The sequence below is a fragment of the Anopheles coluzzii genome, chromosome 3, assembly GCF_943734685.1.
Source record: "Anopheles coluzzii chromosome 3, AcolN3, whole genome shotgun sequence".
NCBI lineage: Eukaryota > Metazoa > Arthropoda > Insecta > Diptera > Culicidae > Anopheles > Anopheles coluzzii.
In genome coordinates this window covers 23,061,217-23,081,963 of record NC_064671.1, presented here as the reverse complement: position 1 = coordinate 23,081,963, position 20,747 = coordinate 23,061,217, and the positions used below count along the sequence as shown (strand labels likewise).

The window sequence follows — 20,747 nt, the reverse complement described above, 5'->3', positions numbered from 1 at the left end:
TTGAGTTTAGGTCTTATTCAATGCTTAATATCATTCATTACACCAAATAATAACTGCATATAGCACTTTAAACAATAATGTTTATCTTAAAATTAGTAGATAATCTTAAAACGATTCTTTGAGTTAAATATTGACAGTCAGATGCTTTAAGTTATATGTGTCAGTATTTGCATTAATTTATTTTTGCTCGTTCGCCAGAACCATGTGTTTTCTATGATGTCAGTTTCAGTTAGCTTCATTGTTATTTAGTTATGTAGGGCAGCCTAGGCCAGATGTCTTTTTGAATAGATGAAAACAATAAAAATATTAAAAAGAAGTGTTTAAATAACAATACTAGTTACAATAATCATAGCTGATATTTTTACTATTTAAAAAAAATGTATTACATGGTCTTAAACTTCTTCAACACCGTTTTTTTTTTGTTAAATTTTCTCCCCATTCCCAGGCTAATGAGTATGCATCCTACCAGAACACGCTCGGGCGCCGGTCGACGCTCGTCGGACCGTACACGCACATGAGCAAATACTCCTACCCGACGGACGTCAGCCTCAGCAGCCACTACGGCTACACGTCCTGGGGACTGTGGCGGGACAGCCGCAACCTGTCCTCGTCGCTGTACGCGAAAAAGCAGAAGAACATCAAATCGTTCTCCATCCTGCTGATGTCGGCCGCGTTCATCGTCGTGCTGGCGGTACTGTGCGTCGCCGGGCTGGCGTTCTACTTCAGCACGTTTAAGGCGGATCTCAGCGAAAGTAAGTAGCTGCAAGTGTGTAGTCATTGAAAACTCCATTGTTTTGTCTCAAAAGCAAGTGTATAAAAAAGGGTAAAAAGAAATTAAAAGATTGAGTAAGCAGTGGAATTTATATTTAGTGAGCAAATTATGAACCATTTCTGGTAGCTAACGACTGTGGAACCATCTAATAGCTTCTCTCTTCAGTATGTAAACATCACTTTCTTCCAGCACTTCCTCACAACCATTCCCGTTACGCTTCGGATAGCACAAAACTGCACAAACATAATGGATAACATTAGCCCGCCCGTTGACAGGTGTGGGCAGCGTGAAACACCTGGCGCATCCATCGTGTCCTCTCGTGCTATGATTCCTTCAGTTGTGTCGCCCTTTTTTTGTGACACCCCACTTCCGCGGTACGGTGTACATGGGCTGAAACAACGGCGCACTACGTCCACTGCCACGACCCATGCATGGTTGGACAAGTTGCAAAACTACTCCCGGCATTCATTATGTCATGCCGGGACTTGATGCATCAACTGATTTAATACCACTCCTTCCGGCAGCTCAAAGATAACCATGGCACACCACGGTTGAAGGGCACACCGCCCCTGGTGGCAGGCGGGGCGTATATGATGCTTTTTTGGTTCGGTTTTGTCCCCATACTTGTCTAGCATCATCATCATCATCCCCATCATCACGGAACCCTGGCTATGAAGCTCATATCCTTTCCCCCCTACGCTTCCATACGCTTTCCACGCGAGGGGTCTCTTTGTTGTGGATTTAATGATAGTCCCTGCTTGTGGACAAATGGCGGACGGTACCGGGGCATTTTTTGCCAGTGTGCCTTTTGGCTTGCTCACCCACTACTACGCGGTAGGGGTTGTCAGTCTATCGACTGACCATCGGAATGACTTTTTTGCACACCAACGTGCCATCACACACACACGCAGTGAGGAGAACCGGTGTTCTGCGAACCATAATTCAACAGTTTTCCACCGACCGACGTCGGTTCGGGTCACCGAAAAACAAACTTTGCACTGGAGCTTAATTAAAGTCAGCTGATCAATAGATGAGCCCCGTTCTGTGATGTGTTTTTTGTGGTGCTCTTTTTTCTGTCGTGTTGCCCGTTGTCGTCATCCTGCGTGTGCTGTTGCGCACGGCAGAAGGTTAGCAAACTCGGTGGTTGGGCTGGCCTGGCCGAATGATATTGTGCTGCACTATCGTATTATGCTCATCAATCTTCAATCAAAAAACCACAGCGACGCATGATTAAAAGCGAGAGGCGGTGTGCCGGTGCGTGTTTTGGCGTTGTGTTTGCACAAGAATAGAACAAGCAGCGGGTGTGCGTGTGTGTGAGTGGTTTTACGATGTACTTGACTGTGCTGGAGTGTTGTTTGAAGTTCAGAGAGTTGTGGTGTTTTGTGGGGTATTGCATTGGCTGCACTTTTTTCATGGTAACTGTAAAGAGTTTTTACACAAAACATCATGTTTATTATGATGTTTAGTCTGTAGTTCGATATATTGGTTTTCAATTTCAATTAAGAAATTATTTGTTTTTATTTTTGTGTTTTTCATGAATTTTTATATTTTATGATGTATAAAAAAGAATACTATACTACTGATGTAGTACAGTAGAACGTCGATTATCCGGGCAGCTTGGGACCGGACGGTTGCCGGTTAATCGATTTGCACGGATAATGGTTCAAGAAATGTAATTTTCATATAAAAATTATTTTATTACTAGGTTGCCGATAGTCAAGTGGGCAACCAGATTTTTGTGCAGCTCTGAGGTGTCTAAGGGTATTTTCGAAATTCATTTTTGTTCATGAACAGTTGTTAATCCTATAGTAATTGATTAAAATAATATTTTACTAATGATTGATCGATTTATTCAAGTTGGATTAATCACGAAAATTAATCCGAAAATACACGGACCGGAATTTCGCGGCCGCGGAATTCCGCCTGCTGTCAAACCCATATACAAAGTGTCAACGGCAACTTTCCCGAACTGTCATATCCATACATTTTTCAGCAAGCGGAATTCCGCGGCCGCGAAATTCCGGTCCGTGTATTTTCGGATTAATTTTCGTGATTAATCCAACTTGAATAAATCGATTAATCATTAGTAAAATATTATTTTAATCAATTACTATAGGATTAACAACTGTTCATGAACAAAAATGAATTTCGAAAATACCCTTAGACACCTCAGAGCTGCACAAAAATCTGGTTGCCCACTTGACTATCGTAGCAAATGTTCGCTGTACGTTGGAACAGCTGTCACATTTATGCGCACGGTTAAGCCGCCCGCCGGTTAATCCGCCCCCGGATAATCGACGTTCTACTGTAATACCAAATCACATAAATATATTTATAAATTTACCAACAAATTCTCGATCGATGGAATGCTTATGATTAAAAAAAAGGGAATATATAGGGAAAAATATTTTTCTAATCAAAATAATTTAAATAAAGAGATCCTTTCCTTTCGTGATTTATGCTTACAATGTTGATGTGGATTTTGTAATATCATTCAAGGTGCCTAGAAGTACTACCGGTGGGTTCTTAGCCCTGATTTTGGTAGTCATGATCAGTGGCGGATTTAGGTTGTCGGGGGTCCTAAGCGGTAAAAGGAGTTCAGGTCCCCTGTTGGTGTCGAGCGGGGGGGGGGGGGGGGGGGAGGGGGGGGGGAATATCACAATTGGGTTTGAATCAACTCACCGTAATGGTTTGCTGGCGGAGGGGGATTCTCGAGATCAGCATCTGCCTTAATCCGGTGTCGCCAAAACTGGAAATTAATAACATATTCTCTTTCAATGCGTTGGTCGTTAATTCGTTAATAAATTAAAATCAAAGTGATTAGACCACACATTGAATTGCCTTGTCATAGCTAGTAATGGTCATTGTATCCATGTAAAGTACGCCTGCGCTCACCAACAACCAAGTTACGAGAGCAAAGAGGTCTTGAAGGCATGTATATGTTGCTCTTCTCTAATAGAAAACGTATAACTCGTTTTTTTATATGTTATCAACAAATACACATTTGTTTAGCTTAAAACGGTGCTCGAGCGTCTGAAAGCCAAGCAGAAGGTAACGTGAGCGATAATTTGTGGCATGGTTGTGAATCCTCTGAATTGGTCGCATTTTAAAGCAAGTCTTGTAAACTTCCGTTGTATTGCCTCTGTTGTGTTAATCATCGTAGTGCAATTCGGGAACCAAAGTACTGAGCAGTACTTTACCCACGTGCGCACAAGACAAGTAAACAACGACATAAGATCTAAGACACGACTACACGACTACGAAAGATAAAACCTAGCATCTTGTATGCCTTGTTAACAGTGTTGTCAACGTGTAAACGGAAATTTAAGCTAGAGTCTAGTGTAACGCCTAGATCACAAACTTCTTGACGACGATCTAACACACTGCCTAACAACGAATTACGAATTATAATTGATCGTTTTTTCAAGTCTATGAAACGATATAATAAAAAAAAACAAGGGCTAGCTCGATATCATTTTTAGACGACCTAAGCACAGCCGAACGCGGATCTCTATGAAACTTTACACAAGCCTTACATGCCCAAAAAAGTTGTGCACAGGACTCTATAATAGCGGACAGTTCCTCAGAGAGTCCACTGCATGTGAAATGAAACTCGGCATTGCACCAACCCTGGCATTTCACAATTCGATCAGCAGGTACGATGTCGTTGGCACAAGCGGCGCAGATACCGGCCATTGCAAAATGGTACAGCAATAGTTGAAATGGGGTATTGATTGTAGAGCAGGAAAATTGATTGTAGGTGATTGCAGGTGAGCAATTTGACTGTTAATTGAAACCAGGTCTTGAGGCAGGCAGCACAAGCAAGCAGGTTGCGTTAGGGATAAGTTTTCACTGAATAATTTTATAAAATATCGGAGCGCAAAGAATCTTCGACCAGTCACTATGACGTTTGACGTTTGAAACTTTTTGAACGTTTGACTTGTTCACTTTTTCTTGAACTCTAAATGGAGTTTTGTGTGGATTAAAAGATTCATACTGATTTAATTGATATTTAGTTTGCAATTTCAATGCTTTGAGCTAATCAAATTAGCTTTTCTTCGTTTTGATTTTTTTTGCTATTTTGTCAAATGATAGAATCAGAATAAATTTAAAAACTTTTGGGTCGGTTCGGTTGTCAGTTTCGTTAAAGCTTCAGCTCCTACTAGACCGATCGGAATCGATCCCCTACATGACCGTCTTGTAGTAACAAGGATTGACCATCAGGCGAAGTGATATTAATAACTCTTGAAAGCCTGTATTACAACATATGTTAAGGTATTTAGAGTTAACAGAACGATGTAAGATTATCACGGATGTTCAAGTAACTCTCTTCTTCGAAACGCATTCAAATCACATATCTCGAGAATGCACTGAAATTTATCGAAAATTGGTACACAAGCCGCATAAATACAAACCTGACAGCATATTGAAACGTAATTTGTTTATCCCCTCTCTTTCCGCCCTCCCTTTAACACCAGCAATTCTGGCCTTCGACTGTACGTTCCGGGTCGCACGGGGCGACATCTACACGACCGGGTTGCGCACGAACAGCACGCCGGTGTACCGGCAGAAGACGGCGTTCTACGAAAAGCTGATCGAAACGTCGCTCGAACGCAGCGGTCTCACCGTTTCCCGCACGGAAATCATGAACTTTGGTGACGGCCCAACCATAGCGCTCAGCTTCCGGGTGTTTCTGGACATGCGGAAGATAAAGATGTAAGTAGTTTGCAACTACCGCCGCTCGATCGCTACGGTTTGGAGAGCTCAAACTTATCTGCTGCGCCATTGTTGGGATGGTGTAACGTCCACGATACATGCTATTTCTAACTCCATGCACTCCACTTTTTTCCACGTCATCATCGTTGGCCACCGTGCAGCACCATCAACAACGTGGAGGAGCACATCCGGACCGCCTTCCTGAGCGAGGTGCTCAACCCGAGCTCGGCCTTCAAGAACATACGCATCGATCCGGACAGCATCGAGATTAAGCGGCTGCTCGACCAGGAGGTCCTAAAGACGGCCCTGCTCACCCGGCATGAGGTAAGCACTTTCCCCGAAACCCACCCCTGGATTAGATAACACTGATGATGATTTGTTTTTTCCCTCGCCCCATCTTTTTCCCCTTTTTCCTTCATTTACCGGGCACTGCAACCGACCGACGCACACTATCACTCATGGCCACCGTGATGACGTTGCTGGTATGACCGTGCTCGCTCAGCCGGCCTTTCCGACCGTGGTCAAATCGTCGCCCGGCGGAACGGGCCCACCGTCCGATCAGGACCAGCGGCACGTCACGAAGAAGACGGGAGTAATCGAAAAAACTATCCACAAGTTTACACCGCGCGTCACGCCGGCCCCACCAGCCCGTGCCGGCGACGCCAGCAAGGGCGGAATCGTCGAGGCGGAATCTGACATTGACATGGATAATTTACCGGTTATACAAGGATCGTTTGAGATAACGAAAACAGATGCCGACATCACGCAGAAGCGAACCGGCAGCAGCAGCAGCAGTACGGATCCGGTCGGACGTGTGCCGGTCGCTGCCTCGACGCTCAAACCGTTCGCCGTCAGCCCGGCCCAGATAACGATTAGGGGGAGCGACCGGACGAAGGCGACGGAGGCGATCAAGGCGGACGGTGAAAGCCCATCAACCGGTGGCTACCGGTTCGGGCAGCAGGCGGCGGGCGGCGCCAAGCCAAAATATGAAACGGCAACGGCTAAGATTGAAAAAATGGATAAGCTGCACGCTGCAACGACGAAGAAAATTAAAACGACTTCACTCAAACCACCGTCCAGCCCGGTGGGTGGTGGTGGAGCAGGACGTCGGTCAACAACGGCAAATGTCGGTCGAAGCACAACCACAACAACGACAAGGTCACCCACCACAACAGCGACCACTACGACGACAACAACGACAACGACGATGGCACCTACCCAGCCCGTTCGTAGCAGGACACCTACGCAGGTCGGCAGTACGACGACCAGCCGGTTGACAACGCTCCGCTATCAGGTATTGCCATCTCAGGGCATCGGCTCAAACGAGCAGCCATCATCGTCATCCACGGAGGACGACTCATCCGACGACGAGGAGGACGAGCTGGTCGGCGAACCGACCGACACCGATTCGCATCTCCCCGTCGTGGTGGACGTGATTGGGCTGCCGGGCGACACCGAGAGCGAGCTCAAAAACGACACCCTGCTCGAGACCATCTTTCAGGCCATCCTTAACGACAGTATCCCGGGGGAGCTGGCGCCGGAACGGCGCCGCATCGGGACGGTCGAGCCGGACAGCATACCGAAGCTGGACGTAAATCTGTTCACCTCCGCCCCGGTGCTGGATAAGCAACCGTGGCACCCAATCAATCCCAATCAGCAGCAGCAGCAGGCGAAGGCCGACCAGCGCACCGGTCTGCCCGCCCGGAAGAAGCCCTCCCTGGCGGAGGAAATACTCTACCGGAACCGGCCGTCGGACATCGAGAGCGTGTTGGCGTACACGGAGAATCCCAACGGGCAAATTTACTACCAAAGCTACACCAACCCCAGCTTCGGCTCGTCCACGCTCGGCATCGAGCCGCTCGGCGTGGCGGACGTCCGGCCGTACCCGCTGCCGGTGGACAAAATCCACGAGGAGGTGATACCGGACTTTAAGTACCTGACGCCGACGGCAGTGGATGCGACCGAGCAGCTGCTCAACCTGACGCTGGACGACCAGCGGTTCGAGCACCTGGGGGATGGCGTGATTGCCAAAAAGCCGGACCAGTCCGGGCCACCGGATGAGCCGGCAGCACCGACGACGACGGAAAAGGTTGGCGACAGCGCGACCACTCTCCAGACGCCGATGAGTGGCAGTTCCGGCGAGGAAAGTCAATCGTCCGACGAAAGCTCCACGGAGGCTTATGGAGAGTCATCCGCGACGGAAGGCATCGATCCGGTACTGTACGGGGGTTTGAATGGTACGCACGATGAGGCACTGGTGGACGTCGGGATGGATCTGGAGTCACGCAACAGTCCGGACGATGCGGAACAAGCGGCGATAACTACAACGCCCAGTCCGGCAATCATCACCACCGCCGGTGGATCAACGGAGCAGCTTGAGGAAGGCACGGAGCAACCCTCCACCACAACCATGCCGACCACCACGTACAGCTCAAGCGAGGAGATTGAGCGGGACGCGGAGGACCTGCTGATCACCAGCACGACCGAAACGATGCCATCGAGCTCGGAAGAAAGTTCCGTGGAGCTTACCACGGCGATTGCCCCTGCCAGCAGCGCACCGAAGCGTCCCGCCTACGTCGAGGTGGAAACGTTAAAGTACACACCCTCCACGCTACCGCCACCCACCACCAACACACTGCCGGAGCTGTTCCCCATCACGAAGTGGGAGTTTGTGAACGGAACGCGACGCACCACGGCCGAAAAGCCACCCACCAGGAAGGTTTTCAACGAAACGCTGCAAGCCCTGGTGGTGGTGAACGTGCAGCCCGATGGGACGACGGCACTGCCCCGCCAGCCGCTCACCCCCGACCTGGACGACCTGAAGAGCAACCGGCCGAACGGCACGACGCACCTGCAGAACCTGTCCGACATATTCGACACGCTCGCGTCCAAGCTCGGCATCCAGCCGGAGGTTTCGAGCAAGATGCCACCGTTCTCGTCGTTCGCCAAGATTAAGAACCAATATCGTAACACCGCCAACCGGACGGCCAGCCGGCCCACAACCACCCGGCCCAAGCGAAAAAAGAACCGCCCCACGAAAGTCCCGAGCAGCACCACGACGACATCGACGACGGAGCAGTACCCGGAAACGACGACACCGATGGCACGGGTCATTCCGACCGTCATTAACGACGAAATTGACGACGTCGTGCCGGTGATGCTCGAGACATCGTCCGAGCTGTCCGCCGAGCAGGCCGTCGTCGGCCAGGCGGAGGTGGAAGTGATCGATCCGAACCAGTACGAGGAGATGCTCAAGTCGATGGCGGTCGGGAAGCACGCCGGGACGACGCCCTACCCACCGTCCACCCTGGTGACGCTGCTGCCGGTCAAGTCTAACTCGGGCATCCGCAACTTCCGACCGAAAACGAAGCGACCGCCGCCCCCGGTCACCCACGGACCGCCGGCCGCCCCGGGTGATAAAACGGAGAGCAGAAAAATGGACCCGGCCCAGGCGCTGGGCTTAAAATTAATGAATGCAAATAAAACCGCCGACGGTGACAGGCGCGCGGCCAGCGGTCTGACCGAGCAGCATCCGGTGGCGGTCGAGCAGCAGCAGCAGCAGGGAGGTAGTAATAAAAATAACACAATGGTCGAAACGGTGGTGAGGGCCAGCATGCGCTTCGAGTCGTAAAGCTAACCGCCCTCGGGGGTCGCGGCTTCCGGGTCACGGGGGAGCAGTTCCGTTTCAAAGCGTTCAATCTACGGCAGCAATAACTAGACAGAGAGAGATGACAAAAGTAAGAGGGAGAGAGAGAGCTAGAGAGAGGGAAGCAAAAAGGTGATAATTGAGTGACGGCAAACGCGCTGGCCACAATGAGCGCGGTCACAACCATCGCTGTGCGTTCGGTGGCTTTGAGGTGATCCCAAGCACAATCGCTCCCCAGTGGAAACTCATCCCTCTCTCTCATACACACACTTGGTGTGATGATGGTTCCAGGTTTTGGAAAGATAAACTTGTGTCCCGGAGTGAGACACAAAAAACAGTGAGATTCGTTTTTAAGACTACATCGTACCGGTTTGTCAGGATTGTAGGATTTGCTTACACGTAAGACTGATGCCCGTGTGCGTGTGGACACTGGACAGCTTGGGAGGCTTGGGCAGTATCCCAAGCCCCAGCAGGTCCCTATGGTTTTGGTTTTTACACGCATTGGGCACCGACTACAAACTTAAACCTCGATCTGCTAAGCACACTGGTTAGTGTTTTTAGGAAGTAAGTAAATATAGGTGTAAGTAAGTTACCTTACGAGCAGGCGCGCGGTCGCGCGTACTGCAGATAATTTATTTCTAAACTCGAAACAACGCGTTAAGTAACACTAGCAATGGAAGCTGCAGGATCGAGAGATGACACACGCACGCGCGTGTGTGTGTAATCTTTCTCTCGCAGGCACACATTTGTACAGGAGTAGCACGCACGCACGCACAGGGTGTGCTGCACTAGTTGCTAGTACAGGTGCTCTAATTTATTTTCCGTATCACATGCAGCAAACGATGCATCTAGCAGGAGCGGGCATTATCGCTCCCTTGGCTTTGGATGCGATTTATGAGGGGTGGTTTTTCTTTATTTTTTAAGCAAATGTGTGACAGTGAAAAACAAACAAAAATACATACAAAACACGATATTGGAAATTGAATTTTAACTTGTACTGCCGGGCAGGTGCGCTGTATTTCAGTAATAAAAATTGACATGAACAAAATAATTGATGTATTGTTGTCGGTGGTGCATGATAAAAGGGTTGAGAAACGGTTCGAATAGAATAGGAATCATTTTCGATAACTAACTACAGCGCTTGGATAAGGTCGGTGCGCTTGGATAAGGTAATGTATTACGCAGATGTAACTCATATTGGTCGATGGAAGGTTTAAGGATTCTAGCCAGCTTATTATAGTGGATTTTGAGACTTGGCGACCGAAATCAATTTCAACACTCCGTACAAAATCACACGCCAAACTAGCCTTAGATTTTCAGCTTATATTAAAGTTTATGACTTACTACACATCAGACCTTCTACTGTACTTAGAAAAGTCATCATTGAACAGTTCGGTAACAATCTCTCCCTATCTGCCAATATACGTAAAAAATCTTCATCCACCTTAGCTACCAAAATCTAAGCTAAGAACCTACCAGTAGTCTATTTGGTCTCCTTGTTTCAGCCTGAAAATATGCAAAGAAACGCCAATTTGTCGCAGTTAGCAGTTAGCTCATTAAAAATTATTTTTTTGTTTGGCTGAAGCAGAAATAAGTTGATCAGAAATAATAGAAGCTGTTTGATTCCTTTTTTGAATTTATTAAAAGTACTATAATCTATTTTAAGAAGAAAACAAGGCTTGAATTGTAGTAGAGGCTAAAATTGGGAAGCTGCGTGGCTATTGTGTGGAATGTAGATTGTTCAACATAAGGAGAAACTCACAAATTTCCCTCCTTTTTTAAATTTTCCATGTTGTTTTCGTAGAATATTGACATGCTTTTTTGCACTAGTTAATAAGGGGAAGCTTAGTTCAGACAGTTTTTCGTTGAGTTTGTTTAAGCAGCTGTCCAGGAAGCTGTAGAGTCAGAAGATTGGTAAAAATATAAATTATTCGATCGCGTAAAACAATTTCTTCCATTACCGCTTTGCCACTATTGCAAATCTGGTGTTGGGGCAGAGAGGTCCTACCTTAAGTAGTTGTGGTTAATCTGTTTGACGAAAATACCGTTTCCCATTTACATTGTACTTTAGAGGTTTCTGAGTACGTTCTATTTTCTGGTCTATGGTAAAGCATGTTTGTAAGTATTTGGAGCATGATCTGTTCAACGAATAATTTAGATGAATTTAATATTTTTTTTTAAATTATACATTTAACTAATTTCTAGGTAAAACAGGATCGGTAAAACTGAAACAAGGAGGACTTAACTGGAAATTATCTGGGGGCTCATTTTGTCATTAAATATGCTATATTTTCGAATGTATACTTTTGAGCTGGACCAACGGGCTTGGAAAATGCTTCAAAAATGTTTGCAGATGCAATACAGTTCTTCTACAAAAACAATATTATCTAACGTTTGCATAATTATGTTGAAATTGACCATGAGCATCAAACTGAAGCAGGAACTTTTCAAATGGATGAGAGCTATTCGTTAAATGCAAAGAATGTCATGCATTTATTATTTGATGAGGATTAAACGTCTGTTTCCATTGATTGAAATGTTTAATAAACGGGCAGCGCTGGTCGTGATGAGAATGGTTGGAACATCAATAATTTTGTAACTGGAATCAATAAACATACTGATGTACAAATACATTTCAATATTTCCAGAATTTCGATATTTCCAGAGCCATGATTAACCGTCAAGCTACCAAAGTGCACTTTGTTGCATTACTGTCAATTTCCAATTGCAATAGCGTACATTGTAGCAATAATTGAAATCGAAACGAAACCCCCAACAATTAATGGATTCATTGGAAAATGATTTTCACGTGTGATTGCATTGTAAACATTTAAGTCAACCTTTACCCTTGACGATTGACCCTGCTTGAAAGCAACGGTTTGCTTAATTCATGAAAAAGTACTCACACCCATTAGCCGACGCACAAATACGTACACATTTGTCCAATTAACCACCGATCAATCTGTTGAACTTTCTTCGCACGCAAGCCAAAAGAACTTCAATTGTGTCCTTGTTCGGTGAACCGTTAGGACTGTCCATTTTTAGAAAATATTTACAGCCCTACTCTGCGCAGGGATGCCAGATTGAGCGTTAGGATCCACTTCCAGGATGGTTTTGAATGCATAAATCTTCGTCGTACTGTGTGCCGAGGCCACCACTCCATCTTTTGCCCATTGCCCTTGAAGGCAATGCATGAATGAACTGAATCTTGAATGAAATGGTTGGATGAGCAGCTCCGACTCGAGTACGCATCAGCCTCTCCAGTCTCCAGCAAGGGACCGACGGGACACTGTCAACCTCCCGAAAGGGACGGCTCCTGTCCGTTCGCCAGCCGATAACAGGAATTGAATCGAGACAGACGCAAAAGCAAACGGACCGGGCTGGGTTTGGCCGCCGGAGATGCTATCAATAATTTAACACATTTCTTCGCTTTCGTCGGGTGTCAACGATGAAGCTTGGATAAAAGCTGACAAAAGTCACCGCCAGCAGTAAAATAACGTTTTGCTTCCTTGGGAGCGGTCCCGTCGTCGTCCCGAACCCCGGCGTGTGGCGGTGGGTTGAGGGCCAATTCCGACTGGCTGTAATTACTTGGAGTTCAGAAAGATAGCAGTGAGTGCACATGGCACTCGATCCCCCGGAGCCGTCTGCTCTCATAACCTTTGACCCTCGCTCCATCGCATTTGTTGGAGGACTGACTGCTGCGGCCCGACGGGGTCAAGCTCGGGTGTTTTATCTTTGGAAGAATCTTTTGCCATATTTCCTGAAGATTGCTTTTTTGCCCGCTCCCGCACCCTCACACTCTTACCACACATTTCCCGAGCAGGGGAGGGAAGGGTCGCTTTTTGCATGGAAATGTTTGCCTGCTGGGGGCCTTTTATTTGCTTTCGGTGCGTATGGGTCTATTAATGACGGCACGGGCGGCGAGTTGATGTAGCAACTGAAGATTCATTTTGTGTCACATGTAGGATAGGTACTGCTTGCCGGAAACTGTACCAGCGGTACGAGATGTAATGTCGGTTTGATCTTCCCGTTCTGCTGAACGGCCGAGTGGATCGAGATTGTATTTACACTCATATATGCACTCGTATCACACAATCAGCTCACAGTTTAGGAGCGGCTTTTTAAAACCTTCCAGTACTGTAAGGTAAACAACATGTTTAATCCACACTGTCGAATGAGAGTAAGTTAAAAGGAATTAAACGAAAGTCTTGCAATGAAATGAAATCAACTTTCAGTCCTGATGAAACGATATTTAGGGATACAAAGGATTCTAATAAAGTTATGTTGAAAGGTGTTTTGAGTTACAAGAAACTAATGTAGATAACTAAAAGTGATGCTGAAACTGATTTCATCTTCATTCGCTATGATTCCAAGCTTACAGCTTTATCGATTGATCAACTTTGTTATTCAAATAATTATGAAAAATATAGTTTTTAATATCTTCACTTTCGAAAGCGTTACATCAAAGGTAAGCCTCATTTAAGACAAGCTACAACCATTTGCATGAGTAGCAAATTATACCATTCGATGGATCTATTTATTAGACTGCTCTCGTTCGAGTGAATAAAATTGGCTATTAATTTATGGATCAAACTTCATTGTTACTAAACTAAAGGCTCAATTGTACGTTTGTAGGCTTTTTTGGAAAACACTTCCGAATTTTCCGATGAATAAATGATCTATATTCAATTAAATAAAATATAACTGTCCAATGTGGCTAAAATACTGCTATCAAAATTCGTAAGTCCTAGGCGTACTTAATTAAAGTATTTTCCAGACCTTCCTTCATGTTTGGGACACATTATGACAGTCTTGTTTCGATTTTGAAATGCGTCCTAGAACTGAAAAAGTGCCTTATCCTGTTATTTAGATATTCCAGAATTAATGTTTCTTCAAGTTAACAGTTTGTCTATTTTCTAATACTTTACATCGGTGAGTCATTCTTGCTAGCAATTTCCACTCCTATGCATGTTTTCTACACTTTTTATTTATTTTACAATTCTAGTAGCTTTAATTTTAAATTTTACACCCTTTCAAAAACGGATATTATTCATTTGATTTTATTATTATGTGATAAAATGAACAAAACTAATCAAAACAATCACCACTGTTACCCATGCTCATAACTATTAGTTCTATATCTACTGAACTGTACGGGATAAAATACCACTCCACCTAATATGTTTACTCGCTTCTAGTGCAAAATCGATCCTGGCGGCGGCTACACTTAAAAAATCCCGACTTCAGCACCATACGTTCCTTAATCTTTCAGTCGGTTCGCCGACACTCACTGGCGGCACAAGCACTCCCGCTCTCGGATGTGAATATTGTAGGCCTACATTATTTAGTAGGATCGGCTACATTAAATTTCATATTCATGACAAAGTGGTATTATTAAAGTTAATTACAGCGAATGAGCTTTTTAGTGCGTGCTCCAGCCCGGTTCGGGCCGACGCGGCAATTCCAACCCGAAGAGACATTTAGCTCCACTGCGTTGGTCGGTAGGGGTGGACACGGGACACGGTGTAGCCGTTTTAGCTGATGCTGGGCACACTTTCCACACAGCTGCTGCTTGTGCTGCCTTGTGCTTTGTGGATGAATTATTAGGACGAAGCCCTTTCCCTTTTCGGGTTTAGTGCCGCCGTTCTAGCACGGTTTTGAATGTACACTGCCGGGCGACACACGTAAGAAAAGGGCTTATTATGATGGTCCCGTTCTTTGCTGTGTAACGCTTTCTCGCCAAATTGGAAGGCGTTCTATCCCTCCAAGAGGGCAGGTCATGATGATCTTGGGTTAGAATTTATAAGACACTGCTCTCTGGTGGATGGGTTGAGTGTGGCCTTATGAGCTACTTCTAGTTTCCATTCAACCATACCATCAGCAGCTGGATAAACACGAGTTTGTCGGTGTTAAACGCTACATGGCCCTAAGAATAAATATTTATAAACCCAACCTCACTATAAGTTGATTTATTTTCATACCAAATGGAGTGTTTGGAGTGCATTGAATCAATTCACCCTTTGCGCTCCGTTTTTGAAGCCATTAAATCAATGTTCCATAAAGTTATCACTCGCCGTAGAATGTGCCTGTCAGAATTAAAAGGGTAAAATTGCTTCCCAAACGTCAGTGTCTTTAAATACACTTAGTCTTTAATGAATGCTTTGCCAGTGCAAAGTGCATATTTTTCACCGCAAATCGCTTTTAACGTTTTATTGTTTCAATTAGTGCATGAGTGATGTTATTTTTTTCTTGCTGGCCATGCTGCCCACATTGCCTCGCAATGCTTTTGAAAGCTATTCGTTTTGTTTGGAAGGAAGTGAATGGGACGTGAAAAATGACCTAAAGAGACAGTTTGTGAGTGTGAGCGGCTTCGAGCGTTGCCGTGCGTTTAAAAGCGAAGCTTTAATTCTGGCAGATGAAAAAGAGTTTCCATTGTTTTTAAGTTGCTAAATGTTACCACCGGAAGCTATGTTTTAAAGACATCCGATTTTTTGAGGAGCTTGAAGAGAAAAGGGTAGGATGATACTCTGGATTCAGAACACACTTAAACTGGTTTTAGGAAGTGTTGGGAAAGAAGGACGAATAAAAGGAGCAATCTATCAAAATGAATCATATTTTTTTGTTTTATTGCTCTCTGGTACGTTTTGCCATTCTAAGTTTTTAATTAGTTTTTGCATTTTTGACATGAAACTGGCTCGAGGCCAACCATCATCTATTCCGTAGAGAATATTTTTTATTTTCAGATGTATTAGATGTATCACCCATGATATTTCTGGTATGTCAGTTGAGCAAGGTTAATGAAGTGTTATCATTGTCCGAGATGGGTCCCGTTTAAACTATGCCACTTTATGACTATGAATATGACTATGGCTAAAAAATGCTAGAAAGTTTACAATGCTATCTGAACTTCTGCACAAAACACTCATGTGAAGCCATATAAAAGATGGTATTTGCTGTCCGGTGTTGTAATTATTTCAACGAATGAAAAGAATTATATTTCTGTGCATCTAATTACATTCTAGAAAATCATTCATTTCTGGAAAATTAGAATGCTTACAAATTTTGCTTGCTTTGGATTCTAGGATGTTCTTGGCTAATCGAAATTTGTGAAATGGTTTTCTCTTTTCCCAAGTTTGTACAATCGCTGTACAATTTGTAGTAAGGAGTTCTTGTCTAAAAGAAGCACAGGGTACAATTGTTGATGTGGAATATGGATGAACTCCAGAACTGGAATCGAATAAAGATCATGTCCAGGCCCTTTATGGGTTCAGAATCTGTTCCTGGACCGATTTGGAAAAAGGGTCACATACATATCCGTTATCCGGGGCGGTCCCGTGGTACAGTCGTCAACTCGAATGACTCAATAACATGCCCGTCATAGGTTCAAGCCAAGGATTGACTATCCGGCTACGTGGTAATGAATTAAATCTTGAAAGCCTGTATGTAGGTCGGCATGTTCGCGTAGGACGTTACGCCAAATAGAAGAAGAAGAAGAACTTATCCGATATTGGATTAGCGTTCAATTACTGGGTAAAACTTACAGGGTTTTCCATTCCAATTAACAACTGTCCACAGTCAACTAGCAATCCTCGATTTGAAAAACACGATTGTCTACCACTTACAAACAAGTCAAGCCGTTTTTGGTACACTGTCCATTTCAATTTCACAATTGTCGTCTTCGAAAACACACGTCAGATGCGGCACGGGTTTGGCTGGAACGTGTATCGGTTAAAGTAAGGCTCAGCCCTCTACGTTACATTGGAGAAGCGTTACGTCCCTTAAAATATTCCCAAGCAACATTTTTATTACAGTTTTGTCATCCAAGCGACCGACCAATGTACATTATTAGAATAAAAAACATTTTAAATTGCGATGAAAAAAAAGTTAATTGCTTTAAGATGAATCGATATCTAGGAGATTTAATTTTAAATAACAATTAAATAACAGGTTTCATATTTTTCATTGTTGCACTATGAATAATGAAAAAAAGTCTGAAAGAAGGAAGCTCATGAACACCCCAAAAGCTTTCAATTGGAGTAACATTTCCTATGATTAGAAAATATAAAATATAAAAAATAATTATAATTAAATTATATATTTGAAATATAATTATTACCTTTCCAATCAATATTTCCGGCCATTTGGAATAAAAATTACTTTAGATACAAGGGCTCTTTTTAAGAATTAGGTTAATGAAGTTAATAAATACTTGAAAGTATTTCATTATCCTACTTTATCAATAACTGGGTAAATAAATAAATAATCATATTTTATTATTTATTATTTATGTAAAAGATTGTTATAATAATAATTCTTGAAGTTGTTACAACTCTGATTGCTGTTAAAAATGATAGCCTAATAATAATATTAGTATATATTTATACTAATGAATTATCAATGAATTTATCTCTATTAGCGATTGCTGTACTTATTTATGTTTGTTCATATAAAAGAAAACAAGATTAAGACATGATAATCTATTAATTTGCTCATCCACGGCGGTTAAAACAAACGTTCAAAAATGCTGCTTGGGTTTGTGATAAACAAGCGTTACGTGTAACGCTAGCGTAACGTAGAGGGCTGAGCCTTACTTTTACCCGTGTATCACTTGTCCGTAAGAATTGAACCATGTTGTAAACAGGTCTTGATTGAATATCAGAATATGGGAAAGCTGAGCAATTTTTTCATGTTAAGCAGTGTTATCATTTGCTTTTAGTTATTCTTGGTGTGTTACAGTTTTTAAGTTATTTTGGGATGTTGTATTTTTTTTTTCATTTGCTACCAGTAAAAGCACTGATTAATATACAAATTTCTGCATTGTATTAAAAATTAAAATATAGATAAAACTGCCTAACATGTCCATTTTGCTCAGCTGTCCCAACATCAAGTGATACACGTTTCAGCCAAAACCAAAACAACCCGTGCCGCATCTGACGTGTGTTTTCGAAGACGACAATTGTGAAATTGAAATGGACAGTGTACCAAAAACGGCTTGACTTGTTTGTAAGTGGTAGACAATCGTGTTTTTCAAATCGAAGATTGCTAGTTGACTGTGGACAGTTGTTAATTGGAATGGAAAACCCTGTATGTGTTAAGTTATAGAACAGAGTTTGAGATCTATTTTTGGTCCGCATTTGGTACTAGTTCCCGGTATAATATGGTCTGAAATGACCTGCTCTGGAACTGAATTAAGTTTTCCATAAGTTCCACGTCTGTACTAGGATTTTTTAATGTTACAGGATCGGTATGTAATCGGAATTTTTACATGGATTGGGTTCTGGACTAGTTCCAGGACCAATATAGAAACGGAATCAGTAAAAAATCAACTGTCACTGAAAACGGTGTTTGATCTGTAACTTCAGCGTTATGGTATCGAGGAATCAGGTCCAGGACTGTCATGGGTTCATGATCAGTTTTACACTCCCAGAACTGATATAGGTTCATAATCTGTTTCTATTAATATTTTAATTCACAATCATCATTTTCTAGGAAGCTTCAGAACATTTTAAATTTTTACAATGCATCATAGTTTTAACTTTTTACATCTGAAAGACATAGTTCATATTTACCATTCAATAGAAACCCATCATACATACGATATAACATATTTTCAATCGTGTTTGGCCTAGACCGGTTTTATTAAAATTTAAAGTTCATGTAAAAAGTAGAATCTAGAATTATCTCTTTTATAAATTCCCGTTGAGTTGTATTGATTGAACTTTATCAATCAGAATTATGAACCATGTTCATCACAAACAAAGTGAACTCTTTCCAAATTGAAACATAGCAATGGTTCGTTAGCGTGCTGTGTAGTTAAAGCAGATAACAATTGATTGAAATGAAAAAAGTAACACTCAATTTGCACGAACTGTGCACTACGGTAGGAATGTTTCATTCGACTCAATACATTGCGACAATGCTAGATCATACAAGTATTATTCACTCTAAAAACCAACCCCCCAGTTTTTTTTCCTTCAAATTCCCATTTCCCTGTGAATGAGCACGCAGCGATGAAATGCAATGTGGTGTCCCACTGGCTGTGCATAGCATTTTTCATACAGTATGTGTTTTGTTCCTGTATATGTCTCTCCTGCTTTGCCCACATCTACTATACCCATGCAAACAGTCTCCCTCCCCATAACCCGTCCTTACTCGCATGCAGGCTGCAGCCCAATGGGTCCCATTTTACGACTGAAAAGTAGCATTAAAATTCAATTGAAATTTGCATATTAAATTATTATGAAATTGGAAAACATATTTCCAATTTTTATCGCATTAATAATGAAAAATACTAAAATGCTCGCACCGAAGCGGAATGGTACTAGACCCTCGCCTGCCCTGCCCACGCTTGTCCTGGCCACCTGTCGACCTATGGCCGGGGACTGGTTGCTTGTCACCGCAACGCTACGATCAGGTGAAAAACGGCCACGGCGCGTTCGTCCGGGCTGATTATTTACTCAACCTTCGTGAGCGGCACGTGACGTGTTACGCGTTACGAAGCACCAAAAGGGAATACACATACATACGCGAGCTGTGTAACGTTGGGCAATTTCAAATGAGGTTGCAACTAAAAACCCTTTGGACGCGTTCTCCCCCACTTTGGTCCTCCACTATTATTATTTAGCGAGTACGCATAAATGAACAGTGTGTTTGTTTTGAGCGGTTTGGGCTGCGTTTGGGTGTGTAGTCACCAGCATTTTAGACACGTTTCATTTGTTTATGTGTGCTTTGGTGCTTTGGTGGAAAAACCACCACGCCACCCTGTTTTTGTTCTGCTACTGCAACTGCTGCTGTCGATGTTTCGCTTCCGTTTGATTACAGCTATTTTTTCACACCAGTTCGCTCGAGTATGGCAGTTAAACAGTTGGGTGGGTGAGGAAATGATTGGTTTCTGCGCGCGTGTGCGCTTGATTAGGTGCGCGAGCAAAAGCAACCCAAAATGGCACAATGGTATGGCAATTGGCTTAATAGCGCTCGGCTAGGGGAATAAAAAAAAGCATCCCTGACAGCGAAACCAGCAATAGTCATAATTATTATTGCAGCTGTTGACTTTCGCCCCGTGGAGTCGTGGATTCGCGGGGCAATGCAAGAATGCAGAAGGCTGCAGCTGGGTGGCAAACTGTGATGATGCTGGTCGGCTGTTTAATTCGACTGTTTTTACGGCCCCGAACAGTGAGCAGACCCTGCCCGATGACCCACCGGCGGAAGTACGGTGGGCAAACTGCTGTAGCTAAAGGTTTTGCATTAGCGCACTGCCACAGCACGACCGACAGCGCCCGTAATCAATGATGCGTTGCAAATAATCAAATTTATGCATGAAAAATTTGTTATTTAGATTGAGCCGGGTTCAGTTCGGTTTGGAGCTGGGCGGGAATTAGCTTTCCCAGGTTTCAGCTCAATGTATGTGTGTGTGTGTGTGTCCCCTTGGGAAGGGAGGCCGGCATTTGACCTCACTCCGCCCCAAGGGAGGGACGGCAATAACATCCGGGGCTAAAGTGATCCACCCGGCTTGGACCCGGAGTGGACTCGGAAGGCTGTTTTCGGAATTCTCGGCACGCCTGACTGCCACGACTTTGCCTGAAGGGAGGAAAAGCCGAAGGGAAGAGATACAAA

The 20,747-nt window shown here is 44.0% G+C and overlaps 2 protein-coding genes across 2 annotated transcripts in view; one reads left to right on the top strand and one right to left on the bottom strand.

The window, feature by feature from the left end:
• The window catches only part of LOC120958070 (mucin-5AC), a 47,747-nt gene extending 37,562 nt beyond the window's left edge, over positions 1-10,185 (top strand). Inside the window, exons 2-5 of the mRNA XM_040380625.2 lie at positions 446-752; positions 5,251-5,488; positions 5,650-5,812; positions 5,991-10,185. Of these exons, the coding sequence (XP_040236559.2) occupies positions 446-752; positions 5,251-5,488; positions 5,650-5,812; positions 5,991-9,119 (3,837 nt within the window). The 3' untranslated portion in view covers positions 9,120-10,185. The remainder of the gene's footprint in view (positions 1-445; positions 753-5,250; positions 5,489-5,649; positions 5,813-5,990) is intronic.
• LOC120957677 (protein limb expression 1 homolog) overlaps positions 1-20,747 on the bottom strand; it is a 265,788-nt gene that overhangs the window by 206,721 nt on the left and 38,320 nt on the right. The gene's annotated exons all lie outside the window — the stretch shown is intronic.